This window comes from Lissotriton helveticus, chromosome 11, assembly GCF_964261635.1.
Source record: "Lissotriton helveticus chromosome 11, aLisHel1.1, whole genome shotgun sequence".
Taxonomy (NCBI): domain Eukaryota; kingdom Metazoa; phylum Chordata; class Amphibia; order Caudata; family Salamandridae; genus Lissotriton; species Lissotriton helveticus.
In genome coordinates this window covers 848,961,251-848,988,777 of record NC_136072.1, presented here as the reverse complement: position 1 = coordinate 848,988,777, position 27,527 = coordinate 848,961,251, and the positions used below count along the sequence as shown (strand labels likewise).

General features: G+C 41.6%; 1 protein-coding gene across 1 annotated transcript in view; it reads left to right on the top strand.

Annotated features, from left to right (window-relative positions):
- KREMEN1 (kringle containing transmembrane protein 1) overlaps positions 1 to 27,527 on the top strand; it is a 327,791-nt gene that overhangs the window by 249,773 nt on the left and 50,491 nt on the right. The window contains exon 5 of the mRNA XM_078667084.1: positions 15,492 to 15,645. Within this exon, the coding sequence (XP_078523210.1) occupies positions 15,492 to 15,645 (154 nt within the window). The remainder of the gene's footprint in view (positions 1 to 15,491; positions 15,646 to 27,527) is intronic.

Genomic DNA, 27,527 nt, shown 5'->3' with positions numbered 1-27,527 from the left:
AAAACCTGAATTTGGGATTTCTGTTCTATATACTTAATTTATATAGATGCACCATTGCTGTGTTTGTTTGTATATGTATATATATATATATATATATATATAATCTCCAACAGTCCTGTACTACCTATTCCTCCGGTAGTAAAAGTCAGGTGCAGACCACAAATCGGTCAGCATGACGTGTTTCGGCTGCGTCACCACAACCTTGATCACATGACACCCCAGAACCAAAATGGTTTATTTATAATGACTTCCTGGACACTAAGGTTACGTAGCGTAGGGCATACAATAGAGCTAAACAACATACTCACTATTCGTATGTGTTTCTTCTAGATTCAAAATACGCTCAATGTATAAATACTAAAATAGTAACTATAAATACATACAAAAATACGTGCAATTGACATTGAGCATAATTAAAAGAAAAGTTTCTAAAAAAGATTTAAAAAACTGACAACCAATGTCACCTTACTATGCGCCAAGTGGCTAAAATTATGCAGAATAATAATGTCAATTAACCATAGCTCAAATAGGCTGCCCTAATCACAACACAACCCAGAAGTAAAGTGCAAGCGCAAAAACAGCAAATTGTGCTAAATAAGTGCAAAAGTGCAAACTATCCTTGGATTACAGATATTAAAATCATTTCTACTTCACGATAAAATGTCTGAAATATTAAAAAAGGGTTGACGGGTTGTCATGACATCGACAACGTCGGAGTGGCGAAACGCGTCTGTCAGTGCTGAGGGGGGTTCTGCACAAATAAAAGAAGATTCTTATACGAATTCTTGAGTGTGCTCCTGTATGTGTTGGCTGACACAATTTTGGTCTGCGGCTGTGCTTACATGTGAAAGCGGCTCACCACTGCGTGAGGAGACAGAGCGAGTGGAAGCAGCGGCGGTGATTCTGTGGTTGAAAAAAATATATATGTATTTGTTTTTTAATGCATTTTAATGTTACTCTTAACCTCAATTGGAGTTGTTATGTCCAGTTATGTATGCAAGCAGTTTAATTTGCTGAAGTGGGGGCTTGATAAACCTGATGAGAAAAATAATGTTTCAATACCTCATCTCTTGTTTGGGTTGTGGCATGGGTTGTGCTTATTCTCGCTGACAGTGAGAAGGCCAGATGCCCTCTCCAAATTTACATAGCATCACCTTATGTATTTTAAGAAGGACAGGGCCAGAATGGGCTATTAATCCATTGGGCAATTCCCTGGTGCGCTGGAGCTCTTGTAGCATGGACCTTATTTAGGGTTCACCAGGGGTCGCAGCTGCGAACCCTGGCTTGCCCCTTGCTACCCCTGATGCTGCCTTTGCGACCCCTGGCTTCAAAGGTAGCAAATGCCTTGAACACAGGAGCAGCTCACCCTAATGAACGTCGTTTGGAGCTCCATTTTCATGGTTTTCTGTCAAATTTGTATTTAACAAATAGTGAATAATATTATTCACTCTTAGTGTAATACAATATTGGGTAATAATTCGCTGGTGGAATATAACCCTATCTGACAGCTAAGGTAAGAAAAAAATGCTTTTAAATGTATGTTGTATTCATGCTTGTAGGTGAGTGTGTTTATTGGAGAGAATGTAAATGTGTGTGCATGTTGGAGCATGTGTGTGTGTGACTCAAAAAAAGGTCAAATGGTGTGTGATATCACTTCCTATATCCCTGGATTTTGGTGAATTGACGCCCATGCTTTGGAGGCCAGTTTTGAAAGACCAAGGCTGCTGCTGACGCCTCGGTTACTTTCCCAAGCCCCCAAGATGAATTGCAGAAAGGGGGGGTGGGTAGACAGTGAGAGATAGAGAGAACATGATGAAAAGAGTGAGAAAAGAGAGAATGGAGGATGGATGGGAAGAGACGGACAGAGCGAGGAAAAGATGAAAGCAAGGCTGATCGCAGTATCTTCGCCAGGGCGACTTTTGGTTTCCAGGCTGGCCTTGAAAAAGGGGTAATAAGCCTAGAGGTTCATACCATGAATTTTATGCGCGATTGGCTTTTCAGCCTCTTCACTATGCTTTACACAGAGACAGGCATTTCAAGGGGTGCAACTCTGAATGCTGAGTAACTACGTAAATGTAACGACAGCAAGACTCTTGCTTGTGGAGATGAATATCTCCAGACTATTGGATTTTGTGTTGATGTCTTGAAACTATGCCCTCAAAAGTCAGTATATGTACGCATCTGGGTGTTTTCATCGAATAGGAGCTAAGTCTCTCCTCGCACGTGGACGTGGTAGCGGAACCTTGCCGCCTACATTAACGCGTCTTGTGGTCCCCTATTAGAGCACAGTGGCGTTGAAGATCCATCATCTTTTCAGGTCTTGATTACTGCTCAGCTGTGAAGGCCTCTATCTAGGTCTCCCAAAGGCTCCCTTGGACACCTGTCAAACAAAGGAAAATAGTAAAGGCAGTGTTCATAGTTTGGGAATAAAGGGTTGCTCAAACAGTTTGGAACAGGCCTGGCCACTATATTGTTCTATGTTTTCTAAATTTAACAGGACCAGTCTAGGTCAGAAAGTTCAACAGAATTCATGTTTGAGTCTGGGCCCTGCCTTAATAACGCAGGTTGTGATGCTGCGGAACTCTTTTTTTCTTCTCACTCGAAGCCATCAACGTCCATCTGCAGTGCTTAATTTGTGCAGGTGGTGGGGACCAGCGCAAATTTTTGGAACTTATTTTTCAATGCATGTTTTACCCAGAGGAAAATTGTGAAAGGTCGAAAAGAGAGAGAGAAAGAGGACGAGGGAGAGAATGCGAAAGCAGGGATTAGACATATTCTACAAAAGGGAGCTAAATACCCCGGGATTGTTGGATGGTGGTGGAAGCCAGAGAGGCATGAGGTTTCGATGTGGACTTGACTGCCTTAGTATTCAGCAGTGCCAGCCGCGGGGCCGGACAAAAACATTGAACCACTGCACTTATTTTATGTTTTTTTCCTCCCAAATGAATAACGAAGAAAGTTCAAGGCACCTGCCCTGGCTAGCAGTCAGTTTGGAGGTGAAACTGAGCAGCATTGAAGGGAAGTTTAATGTGAAGGCAGCCTGTTCCTCCCGGGTACCATCGCTGTCATGGAGAAATTGTGAATTATTAAGAACAAGAAATGTATTTTACAGCAACGGTAATGGCTTGGATCTGGGCCCAGACATGTCTTCAAAAACCATTTGCCGATTGAGGTGACATTCAGAGCAGAATGTGGGAAGGAGGCAGATGGACGAGAAGGGCCGCGGGGAGAGGCCTCTGAATATTAAGGGAGCCGTGCTATCGGTGGAAGCTTCAGAGGGGACCACAGGGGCACCTGAGCTGAACTGTGCAATTTGTCAGCCTTACAGACTGAGCTTGGAAAGTGCGAGCCATCGCTCTCACGTGCTTTGCACCATTCTGCAAAGTTTAAGAAAAAGCGGAAGTGACACGATCTGCCTCATAATACCCCTCCCTTCCAAGTGCATCCAGGAACTGACGTCATTCGGTGTTTTACACTAGGAACAGGTAGCAAGATGATAATCAAATCACTTAAAGCTCACAGAGGCAGTCAGTTGGTTATATGATAACCCTGTTGGCAGTTGTTTCTTGCAGGAGGTGTGATGCACAAAACTGGCTGTTAGACCCCAATCCTTCAGGTAGCATTTCTCCAAACTTTTTGCCTTTTTCTTCTGGGTTTTGCTGATTCTATTGTGGTGGCCTTAGGGCCTAGGGCGCTTTCCCCCTGTAAATACAGTGTGAAAGTGCTCTAGCTTCCTATGCACGTTAGGAAGTGGTGCTTACCTTGTGTCTCTAAATATGTGTCCGGCCTGCCATTGCAGGCTGGTTTGTGCTTTCCACTGATTGTGTTTTTAAATACGTGTCCAGCCTGCTATTGCAGGCTGATGCGTGCAATTGCGGCATTCACTCAGAGTGGCCGGTTTAAGTCACTAGCCATCCTGAGGGGACCTTTTACTTCCACCCTAGTGCCCAGAGGGTACATCCTAAGAGGTGAAGCGAGAAGTAGGTGAAAGAGCAGGTACACCAGTGTGCCCCATGACCCTGGCAGTGAGAAATAACAATTTCTGTTTTCGCTATTTATAAGAATTGCCCTTCCCTTAAACTAAGATGGGGAAATGGGTGATATTACTTCAGGCTGCAATAGTTGATTGCAGTGGAGAAGCCTCATGATGTTTCCTATCGTTGGATTCGCAGTGGCAACCCCTTGCCAGTGGTCAAGTTGGCTCTGTTACGATTCTCATAGAAATGCCACTACTAGAATGTGGGTATTTCTATGCTCTGAAACTCTTTATGTGCCATGGTGCTTGGCTCCAGCCCACACTGGAGGTTGTAGGAAGACATCTATGCATTCCCTAGCAACAGCTATAAATACTGGGCATTTAATTGGGATGGCGACCTCTGCCATTTTTGGGCTTGGCTGCAGAGATTGTAGGAGGAGGTTTTGACACTTGGACTCCAGAGCCAGATCATGGTCCCACTAAAGATTAGGATCTGCATTCCACTGCCTCATGTCAGACAAGATGGAAATTTAGGGGAGAGATCTGTGTTTCAAAGGGAGATCATTTGAACTGCCCTCAACTTCAAAGACACACTCCAGTATAACTACTGGTGCCATCCTGCAGAACAGGGTGAAATATGCTTGTGGGGATGTAGGACCAGAGAACCTGGACTACGTAGTGCACATTGCCAGTGAACTCTGTTGTGCACAAGTAGGATTACTGCCATTGAAAGTGACTGCATGCCCCTCCTGAATAGTGGCTGGTCTGGGCCGACTACCTGCTGCTATGTGGCACTCTGAAGTGTGCTCTCCAAGGTCTTGTCAAGTTTGCCACCTGTTCTTTCAGAGTTCTCAAGGACCTCACAGATCTCCTAAGAGGGACCCACACTGCCTACCTGTGACACCTGAAGTGTGGTGGACTTTCAAGTGCCCACATCGTCTACGGGATTCCAGCTCGTAGTGTGGTATGGGAATGGAACTAAGAATTTTGCTTGGATATCGCAACGCCTGGTGTGGAGCCTCCAAAGTCTGGCCCAGATCCAAGGTGTATGGCCCTTGCATCGTGGAGACCATGGCATGCATAAGTTGGTGGTGAGCGGATTCATCAGTTGCGGAATCCGGAGTGGACAGATTTGTCGATCATGCTTCATCTCTGTTGTGCAAAACGCCTACTGCATGCTAATTGTATGCGGTGTCCGATTCACAGGTTGCGACCCTCGGCGGTGGGGGTGTAACCATAGTAGTGCTTCATTCTACCTCGTGAGGCATTGCTGAACTTGCGCCTGTGTGTGTGACCTGGTACTACCAATATCGATGTGCACCGTATGTTGTGCCTCATTTTCCAGAGCTGTCTTGTGTGGGCAAAATTGACCTGCACTGGGTGTTGTGCCTCATTTCCAAAGAGGCACAGATTTTGCAACTCTTCGTTTTATGTGACCGGAACAGTCTAGTGCGACCCGTATCATCGTGCACCCGACATTGTGCCAGATTGCCTTGGTGTGACTCTGATCAACGTGTACCTGAAAGGGTGCCTCCGCCTTCCCTTAGCACGGCAGACCAACTGCCCTCTTCTCACCTGGTCCTCCCAGACGACACTGTGTTGCCAGGTAGTATTGCCTATCTCGGGCCTGGGTGGTGAGAGCGACTGACTGGGCTGGAAGAACTCCTTCGAGAACTATCGGAAGCGGGTCAGGAGACTGAGTGAGCCCCTGTGCTTTGCAGAACTGGGCTGGTGCCGGAAGGTCCTTGGGGACTCCTTTTGTGTGACCGTCTATTGCCCCTGGCCCATGTGTGTTCCTCAACTTCCCAAGTGGCTGCCTGACCCCCTTTTGCCATCTGCTTTCTAATTGACCTTGCTACCCCTCCCCCACATGCTTCCTGGGACCCTGACTAAGAGCGAATTTGGCTGTGTGCAGATTGTAACCAATTGACCTGCTGGGTTTCAGTTGCACTGCATTAGGGTGCTGAGTGCGTATGTGTGCGAAGTCTTACGTACGGACTTGCCCGATATACATTGCACTGCATAGCGGTGCAGAGTGAGTGTGTGTCTGTGGGAGTGACAGTGGGAAACCACTCATAATTTACAACACTAGATGGCTGTTTGAATGGCACGTTGATTTCTTGCCAGAAAAACATTACGTTTAACATCAGTTTTCCCAGCGCAGCCTCGGCCTGTGCTGCTTCTAGAAAGTGTGCTGCTAAATTTTGTGTATTTAATTATTTCTGATATCTCAGAATTATAAGAATTGCTAGGTTGAGCCTGGGGTGGACAACGTGTTACACCACATAAGGGTGCTGGGGTTCTGGATGTTACGATCTTTCCCATGTGTGCATATTTGTGATGTCATTTGAACACGGCTGGGCCTAGTACTGCTAGTGAAAATTCTGATGTGATTTATGCCCAGAAGTACATGATATTCATGTTGTGTTGATTATTATGTGTTGATTCCAAACTTTATTTACGTACATCATGTGTGAAGTCTCTTTTGTGCCACTCAAGTTATTTATTGTGAGTGAGTGCTGTGCCAATGCTTTACACATTGCCTTTGTGGTAAGCCTGACTGCTTAGTGCCAAGCTACCCAAGGGTGTGCACAGGTTGTACAGTGTGTGTAATCACCCGCCCCTGATAGGATAATAGGTTAAGCCTGGCTGGGGCATCACCGTAGCCAACCAGAAAGGGCCAATACCAACACTGTCTCAATTGCCACTCTGCTGATGCTAGAATCTCAGGGATGGGGTATGTGAAATGTTGGAGTCTCTGGATCACAGCAACCAACATGACCCCTATATTACATCCAGTCCAGGGTGCTAGCCTGAATATATAGCTATGCTGACGGAGCCATCTGCCAAACCTTGAAATATAGGTTCCAGCAAAAGTTTATTTTAATCAACAAATCACATTAATGGGTTAATACACCAGGCCCGATTCACATAGGCAATCTGACACAAAGGTCTAACTTTGCGACTTCTGGTATTCACAGGGGTAATTTACGAGCCAGGTCAGTTCAGTTCAATCATCTTTATTTGGTTAAAATGCAACCATAAAAGCATTCTAAAAATATATCAACATAATTCATCAATTAATCAGTACCATAAATACACACATAAATCAAGGTAAAAATTACACATAAATCTCATATTGTAATTTTAATAAAAAGCAATAAAAAGTTAATGTTTGGGTATATAAATAATAATATAGAATATTCTATAGAATAGATTTAATGATATCCAGTAATTGAGGAATGGATAACAGGCCAGAGAGCCACCCAATGGATATACATCCTATAGTGTTTTATAAACTTAGGCCTGAATGTGTGAATTAATCTTTCTTCTTTTAATTGCCAATATAATATAAGAAACCATTGTGTAGCATACTCTCTAATTTTCAAGGTTGCAAATGAAATTAAAAGCAGCTTTATAAGAATATAATTGTCCACTAAGAAATAGAGGACGTAAAATACTCTTCCAAATATCTTTATAAAAATTACAAAAAAGAATAAAATGTATAGTTTATTTGTGCGACTTTCTGTCACAAGGGCAACTTGAGAAATTTCAATGTGATTTGCCCATGGCAGGGAAAGCTATTAAAAAATGGAGAGTGCCCAGTCTTAATCTAGTAAGGTCAAATCTATGTTGTACATTCAGCACCCGAAGTAAATGTTGTTGTATGCCTATTTCAATTGGCTCTTCGCTATATGCATTAATCGTCTGCTTTGAGGTTTTGTCAATTTCCCTTAACAGTTCTCTGTCTCCCATAAACCCCGTTTTCAAATCCTTCTTACTATGGCATAAGACTTTAGTTGGGACATTAATATCAATATTCTCATCAAATTCATTTAGGAGTTTGTTAATATATGCCTGTGCAAGGCAATCCTTTATGATGTCCTGAGTAAATTTGCTTCAATTTTTGCTCCAGATCCCATGCCAAACAGTAAGTGCTGCTACACTGATGTAATCATCAATGGAGGGCACTGCTAGTTCCTTGTGTATACTGTATGAGGGGGTTGAGTTAGGGACTGCTAATAATCTCCTTAAGAAGATGTTTTCTTGAATCTTAAGTGAAACACAATTAACCATTCCCCTTAGTGTGGCCCCATAACAGGTCCCTGGTATACACTTACACCTATAGCAAGCCAACATTTCTCTTATTGGCTTATTCACAAAATGTTTTTTTTTAAATCTATGAATCGCTTATGTTTACTATAAGAATTTTGATATACATATTTTAATGTGTGGTCCCCATTGCCCATTAGATGCAAAGAGTAAGACCAAGTATTGAAAAGAGTGTGTTCCCGCTATCGGCATCTCCTTAAAAGGGTGTATCCTAGTTTTCGGTTTCCATTTTCTGCAGACCATTGAAAATGTTTTTCAAGGTTAAGCTTTGGGTCCTTTTCTTTCATATATTCAACACAATTCTCAATTAAACACTGAAGCACATTTGCGGTTCTGGATAACAGGACAGCATCGTCTGCATACAGCAACTTTAGGGGCACCAGCATTCAGCTTTTGCAAGGATTTGTCAATGCCATTGACATAGAGGGAAAACAATAGCAGAGCAAGGATGCAGCCTTGTCTAATCCGGCGTGTTACCCTAAAACATGGAGTGCACTCGCCTTTGGGCCCGTCTGGCGGATAATGTTTTATAAATTTGAGATAGGTAAATGATAATCCCGCTAGGGGCACCCATCCTATCCATGGTCTGCCATAATTGTGCGTGGGTGACTAAGTCAAAGACGCTTGTTAAATCTACAAAACATATGTGTAGATGGCCCTTCCTAGAGAGTGACATACTGTTCTATAGTCCCTATATCTCTTCTTAATTCATACTGGGATTCTGTAAGAACTGAGTTATCATCTAACCAACTTTCTAATCTTGCCAGAAGGACTTTGCCCATCAATTTTGAGGTTGAATCAAGAAGGGATATGGGGTGATAGCATTTTGCATCTCCCTTCTTGAAGATCGGAACAAAGACACTTTCTGTCCAGGTTACAGTCAGAAAAACAGACTTTTTGTAAGATTGGGGCCCAAAAGTCAGTATCTGACTATGGGTACCAGGTGCCTTCCCGTTGGCACATCTATGTAAAGCAGCTTTTATCTCATCTAAAGTAATAGGGGTCAAATTTGGGAAGCCTTTCATTACACATTTTCTATTTTCAAGGAGTAATGAATGTATCATTATTTGGATTGAAGATCTGTCCAAAATGACTTATGCAATCTGAAAATTGTACTAGGGTCTCAATCTTGACTGCGGCCTGATCTTTAAATAAGGGATGATTTATTGTTTTCCAAAATAATGTTGCATCCCGTGTATCTTCTGCTTGTAATAATTTTCCCCAAACTTAAATAAAAAAGTTTGGTCCTGTTTCGTTGTTCTCCTCTTATTTGGGGTCTGTTTATAAGACTTATTCAATGTTGTTATCATTTCACCATCTCTAGGCCTATCTTTTAGGGATGTTTTTTGGTACTGGGTTGCTTTTGTACACTGTCGGTCAAACCAGCTGGCACTTTGCTTTAAGGTTTTTTTATTCTTAATTTTTAAATCTCCTTAAATTACAGAGGTAATGTTACAAAATGCTGTGATGATGTGTATGTCAGTGGAGTCTCCCTCCATAACGATATCAAAATCGTGTTGCCTATCATGCTCTATTTTGTCAAGGAAGAAGGATAGATTAACACCCGACCATTTGATACTAATGCCATTCTCTCCTTGAGTTTCTATATCTGTAAGTAAACAAACCCTCTCCTGGTGTATACTGCTAAGTCTAAGAGTAACTTTCTACGACTTCACATTTTTCAATTTGTCCTCAGCCACTGTCTGAAATCAAAATATGGTCAATAGTTGTAGAGTATCTGTGGCCTTCAAATGTTGGTACCATGGTTTGCCCTTCTACATTGCTCCAAGAGTTCCAGATTATACTCATACATTACACCATTAATTGACCTTGTATAGATTGTGAGAGAAATGAGGATAAACTTCACCATGTTCATCCATATGTCCAAACATCGCATTTTCTAGCAATTAATATCACTGACCCAAATATAAAAACAATCACCCTTAATTTATTTTGTAAATGTATCTAGTTCCTTCTCTAGGGTCATTACAACCTGGTTTCTGGTATTATCAAATATATTATTATAAAAATGAGTTAATAATATACACTGATTTACAGTCTGAAACCACAAGATTTGTAAAAACTGCGAGTTGGTATCGTTTTTTTTAGAATCAACAGGGATGTAACTGAAACCAAGGTAGCTGGTCCTCCTGTTGCCCATCCATTCCGGGAATCGGTTGCTGGTGTAACAACCGAGGAGTATCCCTCAATATAAAAAAAATTGTGTGCCTATTTTCTCATCAGAAAATTCAACGACAATGTTTAACAAATTCAAGCCACGATTCGTCCTTCATCTTATTTCTTATCCCAGCTATGTTCCATGTTGTAACATTGCTCCAAGAGTTCATGATTATACTTATACATTACACCATTAATTGACTCTGTATAGATTGTGAGAGAAACGAGGATAAACTTCACCATGTTCATCCATATGTCCAAACATCGCATTTTCTAGCAATTAATATCGCCGACCCAAATATAAAAACAATCACCCTTAATGTATTTTGTAAATGTATCTAGTTCCTTCTCTAGGGTCATTACAACCTGGTTTCTGGTATTATCAAATATATTATTATAAAAATGAGTTAATAATATACACTGATTTACAGTCTGAAACCACAAGAATTGTAAAAACTGCGAGTTGGTATATTTATTTTAGAATCGACAGGGATTTAAATGAAACCAAGGTAGCTAGTACTCCTGTTGCCCATCCATTCTGGCAATGGGTTGCTGGTGTAACAACCGAGGAGTATCCCTCAATATAAAAAAACATTTGTGTGCCAATTTTCTTGTCAGAAAATTCAACGACAATGTTTAACAAATTCAAGCCACGCTTCGTCCTTCATCTTAGTTCTTATCCCAGCTATGTTCCATGTTGTAACAATCAAATTTATATGTAGTTGGTTCTTATTTGGGGCGATCTCATGGCCGGTTTGAATTTCTGAGGGATTGCCATTGCTTAGGATACCTTGGCTTATATTAATTTTTTGTGTTGCATCCTTATGCAGTCAATCGAGTTCACAACATCTTCTGAGAGGTAAAAAATCTATTTGTGAGTGGTAGTGGAGTATACCAATCTGCTGGTGTATCGCCATTACTAACATGAGTGAATTGTTCAGCATCTGGTTTGTAGAAGAACCCCAATGGCGCTGCTACAAAGTCGCCTTGATGTTTCAGTGTCATCAATTGACGGTGGAGGAGTTTGCTAATTAATGCTTTAACCATCTCTGGTGAATGAAAGGTTAAAACAACACAGTCCCCTTGAAAGTGTTTCGTTAAATAACTGACCCAGTTCACTCTTCTTATCATGATGATACTTTGATAAAAAAAAAGTCTGCACTGCAATTGCTATTCTTAGTGAACCAATAAACGTCCTTGGTCTTCAGATCCCTCCATGTTTCTTTGGCCTTATCTGTCAGCTTTGGAACATTTTTCAGGGCAATTGTGTATGGTGTTGCCTGGGGTGCTAAGTGCAGGGAGTCCTGGGGATTTGTCATTGATCTATAAATTGTTTCACCTTTTGTCCCATTGGTATTATTATTATTTTTTAATTATATCCATGATAAAAGATTTGTATGATTTTATATGTGTAGTTATATTCTCTTTTACTTGGCGAGGGGCAACTGAACCTGATGAAATGTCATAAGTGACTACTTGCAGGGAATGTCCAGTGGGCTTCCTGCTAACCAAATCCGTAGAATGCATTTCACTAGAAGTCTTATCTAAAGGTGATAGGTCTTTGATCATTTTCACAATCTGGTCAACGTCACTTTTAACCATTTTTATCTCAGCAAATAATCTCCTTTCAATTGTGTCAATTTTCCCATGCAGTTTTTTTAATAGACTTTCCAGATTTTGTGAGTTATTTGAAATCGGGTCTTCATCGAGCCCATGTAATGATTTTTTTCCAGTTATTGTTTTAATTGGTTGTTTGCTCTTTTTGGTGGGAGGGGATATCAATTCTGTGCTATTTGATAAAACGGATATCCCTAGTGGCGACATCAATACACATGGAGCTTTTTTACATTTTGCCGAATCGGCGTGTTATCCCCAGAACAGTTGACAATGTTTTTTTCCAGACTCTAGAGTCGCTATATCAGTCCTGGTTTCTTTTATAGCTGCATTCAGTGCTGTTTTGGTGACAGCTACACTTTCCTCTGCATTTACAATTTTATCATTGATTAACCCCATCGCGTTAATTAGGTAATTTTTTATTGGTATAATAATTCCAGTCGTTTTTTCCCCTTTCCCGCAGAATTTGGTGCTAATTTCCGTTTTTCCACATTGTATGTTTAATATTTCATAGTGATAGCACGAGTAGGGCATAGGATTAAATAATTCCTCTTACGTGCACACTCTTCACCCTTTCTTCAACCGGGCACACACCCAGGCGAAACCCGCGTGCGTCCCGTGGGATGTGAGGTGGCGCAGCACATTTGCAATTGAATTCCTCAACGGTTATCAGCTGTGCAGTGGTCAGGTGAGCCCTGGGACAGGTAGTCCCACCAGGGCAAAAAGAAAAGCAGAGAGCAGGCAGAGTGTAATTCATGAGTCGTATCTTTACGTCCACAGTTGGGCTGTAATCTCTGAATCACGCCGTACTCTCCGGCTCAGGCCGTAGTCTTCAAACCTGGGCCGTAATCTTTGCACCTGGGCTGTAATCTTCGCTCCCGGGCTGGAATCTCCGGCTAGTGCCGGATGAATGTGCTCAATGGGCCAGAATCAAACTTTGGTGTGAAACTATAGTGAACTCTGAGGGGAGCGCAAATTGTGGACTGCTTGCACCATGATGCAATGGAGCAAACTTTTCTGGGATGTGATGTAGTGTCTGGCCACGCCCTTTTCCCTGACCAAACAGATTTTCATGACCTCCTCTCCCATTTATCTCATGTTCCTAATGTTCCTTTTTGTAAAAATTGTGTTCCGGCCTATTGAGCACACTTCATTCGGCCCGAGCTGGAGATTCCGGCTCGGATGCAAAGATTACGGCCAGAGATGGAGAGTACAGCGTGAGCCGGAGATTCCGACCCGACTGCGGACATAAAGATGCGACTTGTAAATGACCTCTGTGAATACCAAAAGTCGTAAGATTAGACTTGTGTCTCATATTGGCATTGTAAATCGGGCCCACCGATTACAACTATATGCTTCTGAGAAGGATCCTCCCACTGCTTCAGGTTTCAGACTACAGTGAATTGACTAGGGCCTTAGTTCCGTCAAGATTGAATTATTGTACCATTGTGTACAGTGGCTCCTCAAAAAAGGGTTGCACAATTCTACAGATTGCACAGCTTGGCATCAAGAATATGTCTTAATTTAAAGGAATCAGCACTGGCTCACTATGTCATGGAGAATAATGTTCAAATTTCTTTCCAAAGCCTTCAAAACCCATGCAGTTCTTAACCCAAAACACCTCCACTCATTATTTTTTAACTATACACCCAGTCAAAACGTTAGGGCTGGTAATGCAGTTTTACCATTACAATTCATGCTCAAATGCAAGTCTCAGAGAGAGAGGTCAATCTGCATGTTTAGAGCCCAACTCTCAAACACATTCTACCCAGATCCGAGCAATCAAGCAAATCTGGCATTATCCAAGAAAAACGGAAGCGCACTCTGTTCAACATTTCTTTTCCCATCAATAAACTAGTGGGACTTCTTACCTGTCTCCACTTATCCCCAAATTAGGGACACAGCTCACCGGACTATAGCTCAACTTTAGCCGAAGATCCGACCTGCAAACTTTGTTTAAGACCCCTCATCATCCCATGTCATTAAATTCCTAGTTGCATGGGAAGGGGGGTCGCTATACTCAAGATTGGACTCTTAATAGACTCTTTTTTGCCTAGAATTGACCTACTAAAATTCACTGAACTGCAAAACAAACAACAAATATTCTCACACAATCATTGGTGATGTTTAGTATTAGGCAGTGTGTTTTGCATTAATGCAGCCCAAACTATTTGAATGTCAAGCTATACTGTTCAGCCGTGGAATGGTCTTCTTCTTTACATCAATGTTAAGCACAACCGTGGGAGGCATTAGTAGAAGAAATGAGACACCCTTATCTTCCCTCTCAAGATGGAATGCTGGACTCTCCCTGACTGTAACATACAATGAGGATCTTGCTTTGACCGAGCCTTGAGTGGCCACACAAGGTTATCGCCTATTGGGACTGGACCTCCATATTACGGACTGACGTGCAGGGATCCCACATTAAGAAAGGACCCAGCATGCCATTGGGGTAGAGGGTTGGGTTACAGGAAGTTGGGCTGCAGTACATGTTGAATATGGGTCATGATTATCAGTGGGTAATCTCCTAGGACCACAGGAATTGCATTTTACATTGGATAACTCTGTTAATCTCATTTTGTTATTGCTATAAGTTGCATTGTATGGGTTAGTTGCTACAGAAGAGAGGAGCAACTGATATAACTTGGGAGAGTATTCTGCTGATGTATGATAACCTAATGTGCCTACAACATGTACCTTGCTTTATTACAAAGTGCCATAAAATATATTTTTTAATGAAAATCAATGGTAAGCAAAACGTGTTGACCTTTCCTAAAGTGTTAACATTTGCTGCTCGTTTCTGAAGCCTGTAGAAGCGGGTAAATTGCTTTTGATATTTCTTCCTTGAGTTCTCATTTTCATTTGTATAATATCTATATGTGTTTTATTATTGTTTCCGTTAATTTAAATGTGTTAAATCTTAAAAAACAATTAAATACAGTACAGTATAATAAACATATCATATTTGCTGGCCGTCCCTGTTAGATGTTTGGTAGGTAGTATTTGCCTGGTAGGCTGCTTTGCCCAGCTTTGGTAGAAAGAACTTGAGTGGTAATTTGTTTGTTCCAGGGTTGGTGAGAATTATTTGCCTGACAGATTGCTTGCTCCATTTTTGGATCAAACAACCTGCCAACAAAGTACACAGAAGGAAGTACTTTGTTGGCAGGCTGTTTGCTTCAAGTTTGGAAGGAAGTATTTGCATGATTGGTTGTTTGCTCCTGGATTGATAGGAAGTACTTGGTTGGAAGGTTGTTCGTTCCAGAATTGGTAGAAAGTACTCAGCGGGCAGGTTGTTAAGTCCACGTTTGGTGCGAAATACTTGTGTGACAGGTTGCTTGCTCCAAGATTAGTAGAAAGTGCATGTCTGTCAGGCTGCTTGACCCACGTTTGGTAGAAAGTATTTGCATGACAGGTAGTGTATTCCAGTAGGAAATACTTGCCAACCAGATTGTTTGGCCAAGTTTGAAAGGAAGCACTTGTGTGCCAGGACCTTTGCTTCAGGATTAGAAGGAGCTCCTCTCAGGCAGGATATTTGTTCAAGGGTTCATATGAGGTAACTATTATTATTGTCTGCGCTCAAACTTCCTGATGCCTCTTTCTTTCATTGCAGATGGCTGGGATGGAGTCGGGTTATGCCTGCTTTTGTGGGAATGACCCAGAGTACTGGAAGTACGATGAGGCAGTCAGCACGGAGTGCAACAGTGTCTGCTTTGGGGACCACACCCAACCCTGTGGTGGAGATGGACGCGTCATTCTGTTTGACAGTAAGTATGCCACCATGTCTTGTGAGGAAGATAGTACTCTTGATGTAGTGAGTAGGTCACACCTTGTTATGTATAAGAGTTGTCATTCTATGTGACAGTGAAGAAATGACATTGTATTGTAATTGCATTTATATAGCGTTTACTACCCCAGACGAGGTGTCAAAGCGTTTTTTTGGCGATTAACGCCCTACTCTCATCCTTTTTGTTGGGAAGATATCCCTTTGTAAGTCGTTCATCTATCCCACCCCTGACTTTAGTGGACATGTCACTCTGGGAGCTGCAAAACTTATATTTTCTTCTCAGTCTCATAGTGATCCCTTTGAAAAGTTGTAACCATATTACTCCCTTTCTTGTGAGAATCAATTCTGCCTGTGTCGAAAACAGCATATTATTCCCACTCGTGTTGAGGAGATAACACTGTGTGACAGACTGTCATCCCAGATGTTGTGAGAGAGATTTTTACTTTATCTGACAGTGAGCATGTTATAATATGTCCTGTGTGGAGGATGTTGGTGTCACTTCCAGTGGCAAATAGCCTGTTATATTTATATTCTGGGGAATAAGCATCCCTGAAATGCTGTGTCAGTCATACCTCCTGTTGATAACGAAATGTCACTCTTTGTCACAGCAAATATCTTACACATTGTCCCCGGTGCGGGGGGGGGGCTTACTCTGTCTTATCAGTGAGTATGATGCACACTCTGTTTTGCGACGTAATGCATGATCCAGTACGTTAGTGAGGATACCCCACTCCGCACTGTCCCTGTGCATAGTAATGAGTTTGCTGCACGCTATTTGAGGGATATATTACTCTTTGTGGTAGTGTGACCTTGTTGCACTCTCTTGTGCTACTGGCTTGAAGAATGAAAACAAGGCCATTTTCTTTTATGCGGGTATACAGGCAAAGTAGCCATACGATTTTTGGGGTCTATGTCATCACTCATTTCTGTAACCTTATTATTAAGCCCTGTGCAAAGTTTCATGTTGGTATCACATTTTGAACAATTCTAACGCTAAGCTACCTCACTAGTTCACATTGCAAGGGAAACGTGTGCTTATTTCTCCATCCAGTAAGGCCAGCTACAAGGCAGGTGACACTGATACAGTTAACCACTCCCGTGCTCATGACGAGCTCAGCTCGTCATGAGGCACGGTTGCGCTGTGCTGATGACGAGTTGAGCTCGTCATGACACGTGCGGCCCTCACACGCGGGGCTAATTGCCCGCTGTGCTGAGCGTTCTGAAAAACGGACATGGTCATGACGAGCTTAGCTCGCCATGAGCACAGCGCCACCGTGCAGCGTGGCGAGCTGAGCTTGTCACAAGCACCTTGGTGCGGCGCGCGCCCCACTTCCCCCAGCGCCGCGGGGGAATTAGCCCCGCGCCAAGGGGGTTAAAGGGGCAAAGTGGCTTCCTGCCTGGCTACAACAAGTCTTTTACAATCAGTCAAACAGTATTTTACAATCCTATTCTCGCTGCCAGAGAAAGCATCGTTTCATGAGTTAGAAAGATGAGGAAACTAGTTACAGTTGCCTGCATAAAAGTAATTCTTCAGAATTCAGCTAAAGCATATTAACTCACAAGCAAGGACAATGGATGACGTTTGGGGTACTGAACTCTCTTCAGAGAGAAAGTGGATGACCTATGTATATGCAGTACCTCCTGATGAAAAGAGTAACCATCACATGTAGGTGCTCTGCAACATAACTATTCACCTACTCGTAACACAGGAAGAATCAGTCATTTCCTGTACAGGAGGTCAAGTGTGTATCCCACTTACCAGTGCACCAACATTCTCTTACAGAACTGTGTTCAAGAGAACCAGCAGCATGCTCAGTTTTATAAACACAAAAAACACCAGTGCATGAAAATGTTCTACATACTGACTCCAGTCTATGATCAAGACCATTTTGGTCGAAACACATATGTGATGGTAAAAGGAAATCAATAAATCAATCTGACAAAATCAATCACTGGAGTGAGGAGTAGAGCATTTATTTTTAGTGTTAAAAAATAAATAAATGTCCTGAAGCGCCAAAGGCAAATGCACTACACAAGAGTCTGTAGCACACAGCACTTCTACCATGCCAAAAGTCCTCAGCACATAGCGTTATCAAGCCAACCACATACAGCACTACTATCAAACTAAGTCTGCAGCACCCACGACTTCTATAAAAGCATGACCCTGGAGCACTGCCATCAAGCCATGACCCTGCCACTCACAGCACCAGACTCAAGTCGTGAGCCTGCTATGAAATCCTGTGCCTACTACAACCAGTGCTTGATATGGAAAAATAGAAGTGCAGGCACTCTGAACCACACCGTACCTGCTTATTTCTGAGAAGGGCCAGTACTCTCAAATTGAAAGTATTACGTTTTTCTTGAGCAGTGCAGTTACTCTCCCTCTCAAAATAAAAAAGTGCTGGTACTCGGTACCATACTGTACCAGCCTATTTAAAGTACTACTTACAACACAAAACGCTACTATCAAGTTATGAGCCTACAGCCCTGCTGACATGACAAAAGCATGCAACAGCCTGCACCGCTACATACCCGTGATCATGGAGCACACAGCAGTAGTATCAGTTAAGAGCCTGGTCTAAAAATCACTAATATTAAATGGTGATCCGGAAGCACACAACACTGCTACAAAGTCTGGGTCCTGCAGCTCACAGGACTCTGCATTACAAAGCACTGATGTCAGGCCATGATGTAAATCACAAGGCACAGTTATCCTGTCAAAAACATGAAGCACACAGCACTATCACATCCCTACTGTCAGATCAGGAGCCTGCAAAACACAGTGCTGCAATAGTCCTTAGTCTACACCACACTGCACAGCTAGCAGTATATGGGCCTGCAGCACAAAGAGCTAGCATCAAAATATGAATATGCAGCATATAGTTCTATTAAGCCGCGAGCCTACGGCACACATTATGACTAGCGAGGCTGGCACCAGATCACACAGTGGGTCAGCGGCACATCACGACTGATTTCAAGCCACATGCAGTTGGCCCCTTTGCCCTGCATCAGATGACACGCTGAGGAGCGCGAGCAATGCATGGCATGGAATGTCCCGGCGACAGTAAATCTTGCCTGGGTGCCCCTGATGCTGTGCCAACGAATGTCACCTAGCCCTGGTGGTTTAGTATAATCCACAGACACCTGCTGCTGCAAAGCTCCGAGGCGGCTGCTCGTGGGCCCTCGCTGCGGCCACATACCAGCCCTCACATTAAAGGGTATTTAAACAAAGCCAGCTCATATTGTGGGTCAGGGGCGCCGACCCTCCATGTGCAATGAAAACACAGATTGGAACTTGCCACATTTGCTGGAGGGCTCATTATAAGTGAGTTCTGCCAGGATAAGAGAACTCTCGCTGTAAAATTCTCCGCTTGAGTGAGTTAAATCTGAGCGAGCACTGATGTAAACAATCCAAGCTTCAAACTCATGATGTAGAAGGAAAGGAAATGGGGAGACTCCTAACGTGGCATCAGACGGGGGTGGTAGGGCCACTGATGCCAACTTTGACCGTAAAAGATACAATTGTCTCCCTTTCAAACATACATCTCAAAGTTGGTATTCTTTGTAAGTAAAACAAAATAAAAAATTGCACGAGTCAAAATCTCCAGCTGGGAAGTTTTCCTTCTACCCTATCTCAGTCATGTCTCTTTAAAAAGAAGAAAAATGTAAATATATTTAAGCATGTGTTCAATAGATTGAAAATACTCGTCCCCTTTTTAGGTTCTCCCTTCCTCGGGCAACCGGGCTGACAGGCCAAACCCTTTTGTAGACTTCTGTGCTTAAAGAGGGCAGAAATAAGCAAACATATGTGTACAACCCTTGGCTAGAGGCTGGTTGTTGAATTTAAGCTGCTTGTTCTTAAAACTAGTCAGGGTGCTGAAGCCGTGTCCGAGAAACTTTCCATTCGAGCAGGCGACGAAGGCCTGTCAGCGCACTTCCTCCAGAGAGGGTCGGCTCCAGTTGCTGGAATGCGCCACAAAGGAGGACTCGTGGCACTTAGGAGAGAGGGTTGACACAGCCTTTCCTCTGGCTAAAAAGCTCGCTAGAGAGTCAGTGCAGTGACAGTAAAGCTAATTTACGGGTACCATGCTCATTCGACTTCTCCCTCATCTTCCTATTGAACCCCTCTCCCACCCAGATGTTCCCTTCGTCATTATCTGCTCCAAGCACTCTTTTTCTAGCGGACTGTGTTACTGATATTTCATATGCAAAAAATAACAATTGATGGACAGAATGCAGACTGATATTTCATATGGCATGTATATAGTGCCAAACCCCAGGTCGCTTCTTCCCTCAGTTTGAAAGAAGCTTCATGATCAAAGGCTTGTGGGAGTTAGATTTCTAGATGTGCTATTTCATGAAAATTGTTGCAATACTCAGTTATATTCTGTTGTCTCATTGACACTGACTAGAAGTGAGACTGCTCTCCGAGGTGTAAGGATTACACACAACGACTGATACCTGAGGTTATCTTGCGTGCACCATTATTCTATCCAATATGACCCCTGACCTGTACTTTATAATTCTATCTTTAACACGTGACCCCTTTGCTTAGGTGTAGTGCCATATTAATTGCTATGTCTGTGTTTACAATTATTAGCTACTGTTATTCACAACATCATGCCTGTATTTCATGTACACACAATGGGGACTAGCCACAAAATTAACTTAAACGTGTAAGTAATTTACATGTGTAATTTATTCTTACACTTTTGAGGAACTTTACTGCTTTGGACTACTCACAAAATCTGAGTGTAAGTCACTGAAAAGGGTAGACTTACAGGTCTCCACCCCTGAGAAAGGGGGTGGAGCCAAACTTACAATAATAATCCATATAAGTAAAGCACGACCATATCACTCTTTAAGGTTTCAGGAGCTGGGGGCCGTCGGGAAAATTAAGAGAGCTATTGCACAGAGTAGTGCTGAGCTAAGCTTCAGACGGCGATCGAAGCGTGAGTCCTGTGCTCTGGAGTCAGCCGGTCTAACCGCTGCGCCGCACAAGAGAAGAGTACTACGAAAAAAAGATAGTAGTGAGCCAGCACCACACATGGACAACCACTGGTTCTGCAATAACTTTCCATAAAAAATAATGGAGACAGGGACTTAAATTTGAACCTCACATGAGATAATGTTAAATTAAGACATTTTTCTAAAATAGTTAAAAATATAAATAATCACAATATGATGGTAAAGATTATATTAAAATACTACATATTATTTACTTAAAATTTAATTTAGCAGTTTTATAATAAATACACACACACACACACACATATATATATTACCTACTGGTGATCACCAGTAGGTAGTTATAGTTAGGACCTAGTTTCCATAGAAAAAGCATTTTTGGACTTGACTATAACTTTGGCGTAGTTTGACCAATCTTTAAGAAATTGTTCCAAAAAGTGTCAATGTGCGTTCTAAAGTTATGGAAAGTTTGTGGGTGATCCCTGCAGTGGGGACCGAGAATTTGGGGCGCGATGAAGGTTGCGTTTTTATTGTTAAGTTCCATAGGAACCTTTACCCACACCTACAGCCTGAACCGCTGAACGGACTCACACCAAATTTGGCAGGGAGGTAGATGTTGGTTCAAGGAAGTGCCTTATGCTTGTTTGGTGTAAATTCATTCAGTAGTTGTTGAGAAATGTAAGTTTGAACTTATTCTGATATCTGGCTGTGGAATATTTTCCTGCAGTTTTGCGATGATTCGCGAATGCATGCACCAGCAGGAATGCTCCGATTGGCTGGATGCAACCTGAACAGAAAGTTGCAGCCATGATTTTGTCTATCGGGAACGGTACCGAGGCTGAAAATATCTGAAAAAGCTAACATAAAGGGTCAGAGTAGAGGTACTCTGACCGTATGTTTGAGAAATGGGGGTGTTTGTTAGTGACACACGTTATGTGTCCAAAATTGATTTGTTTAATTGCGGCCGATATTCGTGGTGATGCCACAACTGCCAGCACGGCTCCATGTGCACCATCGCGGGACATCGCGACTATCAAGGTCGTCATGAATATTGGTGGAAATATAAAAAAAATATATCAGTGAATCATTAATACGCATTGTTATAGAGACATTGAGATTTTGACAACTGTTTTTATAGAATTGTTTGTATAGTGAGTTATCTCTTATGATGGTTAGAATTAATTATATAGTTATAATTTTTTAATGTGTTGGTGGCCATTGAATGTCTGCTTTTGTTTTTCATTTTGGCGACATGTCCACAGGGATCACAATTACCGACATCATTGCGGTCTCGGGAGTCACTTCGAAAATGGAAAATACATTTTATAGATGGTTGTTCTTGAGATGCACTAGCAAAACATGACTTTGAAGTTTACTGTTATAAACCCATAGTGTTTAAAATACAGTATCATGTGTGCATATATGTGTTTTCACTTTATGGAAAAGGCGTGATTGTCGTGGTTAACGCTGACATCGCGACGTCCCAAAAACAGAAAATAGGTCTGAAAGATGGTTTTTAAAGAAACTTAGTACAAAAATATGAGTTTGAACATGCTTTGAATGAAGTATGTATATAGTAATATGTATAGAGCAATGTTCAAAATGGACCATTTTAAATAATATTTTAGGTTGTGTTGGTGGTCATTAAATTTCTGCTTTTTTTTCTGTTTTCGCGACGTATTCGCAGGGATTGCGACATCATCATGAAGATCACCAAAAAGTAAAGAAAAAAAAAACCTTTAGAAAAAAATTTCACTACATTTCAGGTACTATGCTGGCTCTGACCAGAGCTGGTGTGTTGGTTTTGTGTATATGACAGCTACACATAAGACCGGATGCACAATTTCAGGTTACTTAAAAAACACCATCTTGCCTTCATCTGTAAAGTGCACTCCATCATTTTCATAAATTCTGTGCATGTCAAAACGCAGATGTAATAGATAGAGCCCATGCAATGGTCTCTGAAGAATTCAGAAACAGTTTTATTAACATGTTTCCTGGCTTTGTCAATCTGTGGACAGAATTGATTTGACCACTTCCATTTCTGTCTGGCATATATAAGAGTACACCAAGACAGTGTGAGGGAAAGTGACATCAGTTCTGCAAAGGTTTCTTTCATTAGGATTTCCAGCTCTACCCCAGTCAATGTGCCTAGGTCATTGCCACCACGATGCACAACTATGAGGTGAGGAGCTTGGGAATCCACAATAGATTCAACCAAAGCCAGCTACTGATGAAACTTTAACCCTCTATGGCCAAACAAAGTAATCTGCACATTTGGCAAACCCAAGTCCCCGTCAATACCTCTCTTTTTTGCAGCCTCGTCTTTAGCCCAATAGGTACAGCGCTGGCCCACACTCCATACTCTAAGCATTTTGAAGTGAAGGAGCAATAGTAGTCAGGAGAAGGATGGAGCTGAATTACTGTTAAAGTGACGGTGTTTCATTGGATGCTGTAAGGGTGAAAGAGAATAAAATTAGGTTTTTTGTTGGATGCCTCAGGAAGAAGTCTTATTATTGGCTATTGTTTAAAAAAAGAAATGTAATACAGACATTGGTATGCTTTTGAATCTGTGGAGTAAACCAAACATGCTGTATCTGATGTTTCACTCATACAAAACTAGAGAAATTCAGCAGTTATATTTAGGAGAGCACACCAGAACTCGTACCTCCGCGATGCACCTTGTTATATATATTTAACACTCATAAATATGTTAAAAACACTCAGTCACTTGATGTCATCAGTGATGTCACTGACCATTTCATGAGTGATGTAATATGTGAGGTCATAAGGAGTACATTGCGGGAGCGGAGTTATAGTTAGCTCAGCTAACTATAACTGCTGAATTTCTCTAGGTATTTACGAGTGAAATATCAGCCTAACTATAACGTCCCTGTAACCTTTGTGTTTTTCAGTGAATTTCTATTATACTGAAATACCCTTGGTGCATGCTTCCTGAAACCGCAGCCAACATTCAAAGCAGATGAGAGGAACCCTGAGCCAGAAGGGACAGGTTAAAAGAAAACACAGTTTTATAAATCTAAATCCTGGACTGGAGTACCACATCGGTGGCCCAGTATATACCATCAGAGGTTTTGGGGGAAGACGCTATCAATTGAAGGATCTTTAAGAGTCTGAAGCCATCAGACAGGTTTCAATATTCTCATGATCACTTTTCCCTATTGCCAAAGGAACAGGAAAGTAGCAGGCACTCGGACAGATACTCTGAGAAGAGAAGTGGAGGAGTGAGAATTGATTATCGCAGAACAGAAGGAACCGCTAGAGACAGGGCTGGGGTCAATGAGCAGTCCCACCATTGGAACTCAAACCAGATTGGTAAAAGAGATTAAAAGTGTTGCAATCTGAAAATCTGAAAGATCCCTTTAAAAAAAAATGTATTAGCTACAAAAACACAACAAAAGAGAAATGTCTCAGAAAAGGAGAGTGCTCCTGTTGAAAGGCATATGGACAGAACTGCTCATAGATAGCACTGCCAAGATAACCATATTCCACCAGAATCTCTAGCCGTTTTTGGCCATGCCAGCAACTGATATGTATATTCAAGTTGAGACCCCATATGGTCATCTACTGTCTCTTGACCAAATATACAATATGGAGTTTCTGATAGAGGGCAATATGTTAGATATGATGTTAGAGCAATATTTTGGTTGTATTTATTGAGGACATTTAACATAATCTTAATCGAGGATAACTGGCCTCCTTCCTTTGTGTATGAGGGCTCCTTGCGGAGAGGAGGTGATATATGATTCATTTTCCCAGTAATGCTGATACAGTCATTAGAAATATACACATAGTGCAATGGGCTTGAGCAAGCCCCCTGCGCTACGTATAAACCAAATGAAGTGGGACAGAGATTCAACTTGAAATGTATTTCTTTTCAGAAGCTAACCGCAGACTTAAACCCAGCATCCCTTGAAGCCGGAAGCCAAACGCAACATAAAGGCCATTTTCATAGAACTCTAGCATCAGGAAGAGATAGCACTGTGTCATTCTACAATAAAAGCTCTTATTTTCCTGTGATTAAGCCGATAGGCCAGAAAGAATATACATGTACCCATGCTGTGTAGAAGGATCATAATGCTGGGCTTGTGATGAACTTGGCATGGAAGAAACTCAGAATAACTCTGAGGCAAATTTGAGCTGAAGAGTGAAAAGGTAAATCAATTAAGGCTAAGTAGCTTAGGTGAAAGATTACGCTTCTACACGACAAGTGTCAGCCTATACATGTGACGCAAACATTGGTGTATTGGAGTGAAAAAATTAATTCTCAATTGAACAGTGCATCAGAGTAAACTGCTGGCTGCTGTTATTTGATCTCTGTCTAAGATTGATGAAGATGTAATGTGACTTTGAGGGGGGAAATGTTACATACTGGGTTTTCTGCTAGATAATCCCATTAACTAACCTCAGACAATAGACTAATGGTGTCAATTACTGGCAGCAGAGACAAGTACAGAAATAATTATATCAGACCTAATAAAAGCTGCACATCAGGGAATGACATCTGCTTATCCTGGTATTAAAACCATGTTGTCCCAGCTATAGCAACAATACTGACGGCGAAGTATGCCTACAATACCACAAAATACAGTCTGAGCTAGCGTCTGTTGAATTTTAAACCCTCTGCAGCTGCTGGACCAATATCTACATCTCTCCTGAAACTGAAAAGAGACCATTTGAAATGAAGTAATTTAACCTATATCATTGCTTGCAATCTCAATGTTAAAATACGTAAATGACTACAATAGAAGGGCACATGGTAGGTAGATAAGAGGTAGAGGTAAATGTATACATGCAACTGGCATTTTGGGATGAATCCTCTAAAATAATAATTAGCCTTTCTCTAGCATAGTCTTGCAGTGATATGGGACCATCTGAGTTGTCTGGTACTGGCATGCCAGATTTATATGTTGATATAGAATCCCAGCTATGCCAGATTTATATTTTGATATAGAATCCCAGCCAAAACCAATGGGAGTTTCCATGTTCCAATTATATATGCAGTCATGCTTTATCTTTAAATACTGCCAATTGTAGTTTGTTTTGTATTATAAATGCAGGGCAACAAATATCAGAATGAAAAGGATATCAAAAGCTTTTTCAGCATCAAGGGAGAGGGCCAACGCTTCAGTCAGATTGTTACTAGTTTGCCACAACAGGTGCATTAGGGTCCGCAAGTGCTTTCTCAAAGATCTGCCCGGGACAAAACCCTCTTAGTTTTTATGTATGATGTGGGGTATCACGTCGTGAGTCTATTTGCAAGACATTTCACCAGAATTTTGATATTATTATTCAAAAGAGAGATACATCTATAATGTATACACCAAAGGGGATCACTTCCCGGTTCTGGGATGAATTGTATATATGCTTTTTTTAATTCTGAGCTGAGCATATCCATGGCTTCCTGAAAGACTCTCATACACAAAGGAGTTGTCAACTGTGCCCTGATTTTATAGAAATCAATAAGAAAACCATAATCTCCAGGCGCCTTTTCAGATGGCATCTCTTTTATGGCTTCGGGAACCTCCTCGCATGTAATGTCATGCTCCAATTGAGACTGAAGGAGTGCAGCAACCTCAGGAAGGTGCAATTTAGAGAAAAGCATCTTCATCTCCAGTATCACTCGTGCCTCACAAAAGTATGTGTGGGAATAGTAGGAAGCAAATCCTTCCGTAATGGACAAGGGGTCTATCAACAAAGTGCCATTTGAACTGTTGTTTATTTCCATCTGGGCTTTTTGAAACTAACTAAAATAAAAGTTCCTGATATATCGACTGGGCATTCTACCATTGCTCCTACACCTACCTCCTTGGAAACGCATTCCAACCACTACGGACTGCCGGCTATGTGGAAAAGGGATAGAAGACCTGGCGCACTTGGTATGCACTTGTAAGGAATTATTGGCAGAGAGAAAAATAATGTAACACCTACTTTTCAATCAAAGAGGAATAAGAATAGGCAGGTATGCGGTATTGTCCTGCCTCTCCCCAACAGATTTTCAGCTGAACTGTCGTTTCGTGAGATTTATCATCAAGGCAGAAAAGGAACAATCGGCAGCATTTGGCAGGGGTACATAAGGATTAGGAAGAAACTGCTGTGCACCCGTATAAATAAGACTTGAAATAGGGAATAGCCTGCATACAAGGAACTGGAGTTAAATAGAAAAGGTTTTGTCTAGTAACCAACTACTCTGCACATAAGTAACATTCAGTATCGAGTCGTCTCCTTGATGCTCCTTTTAAAAAAAAGAATTACTCTGAATTACTCACTACTCTGTACATTAGCAATTTTAATCTATCCTGCAACTTCATTAAATTGTATGTGCATTCACATCAGTGCACTGTGGATTGGTCATGATTCTGCACACAAGAATTCTTTTTAATCTATTTTGTAATGTTATTCTTAAGATTTTATTTTTAGCTCACTGAACTGCGGAACTGTTTTACATGTCGGCGTAATGTTGCAGTTTAATGATGAAAAAGTTTTAATTAGCTGTGCAAAAAAATAAAAAATATATAAGCATACTACTGGTAATGAGGAGGGCATTTCTCTCTGTTTCAGCTACAGGGTCAGGATCCTCCCTACTTTTTCTCTATGTTGATAACGTTTAGCTTGTATTCTGTGAAACACTTTCTCAGCATTCAGCCTCTACAAATTCACATTTGTTTTTAATTAGAATTTGTTTTTAATTAGTAGTCTGAGGTTTTCCGCTGTTGTAGTTTTTTGGACCTGGCCCTATCTGCAGGTTCACCCCTAAACTTTTTTTCCTTTAGCCTTCACATTTTGCTAAATTTGTTTTTCTTGGCCTTAGGACCTAGCACCCTTTACGACTGCTAATCAGTGCTAAAGTGCTTGTCCTCTCCCAAATACATG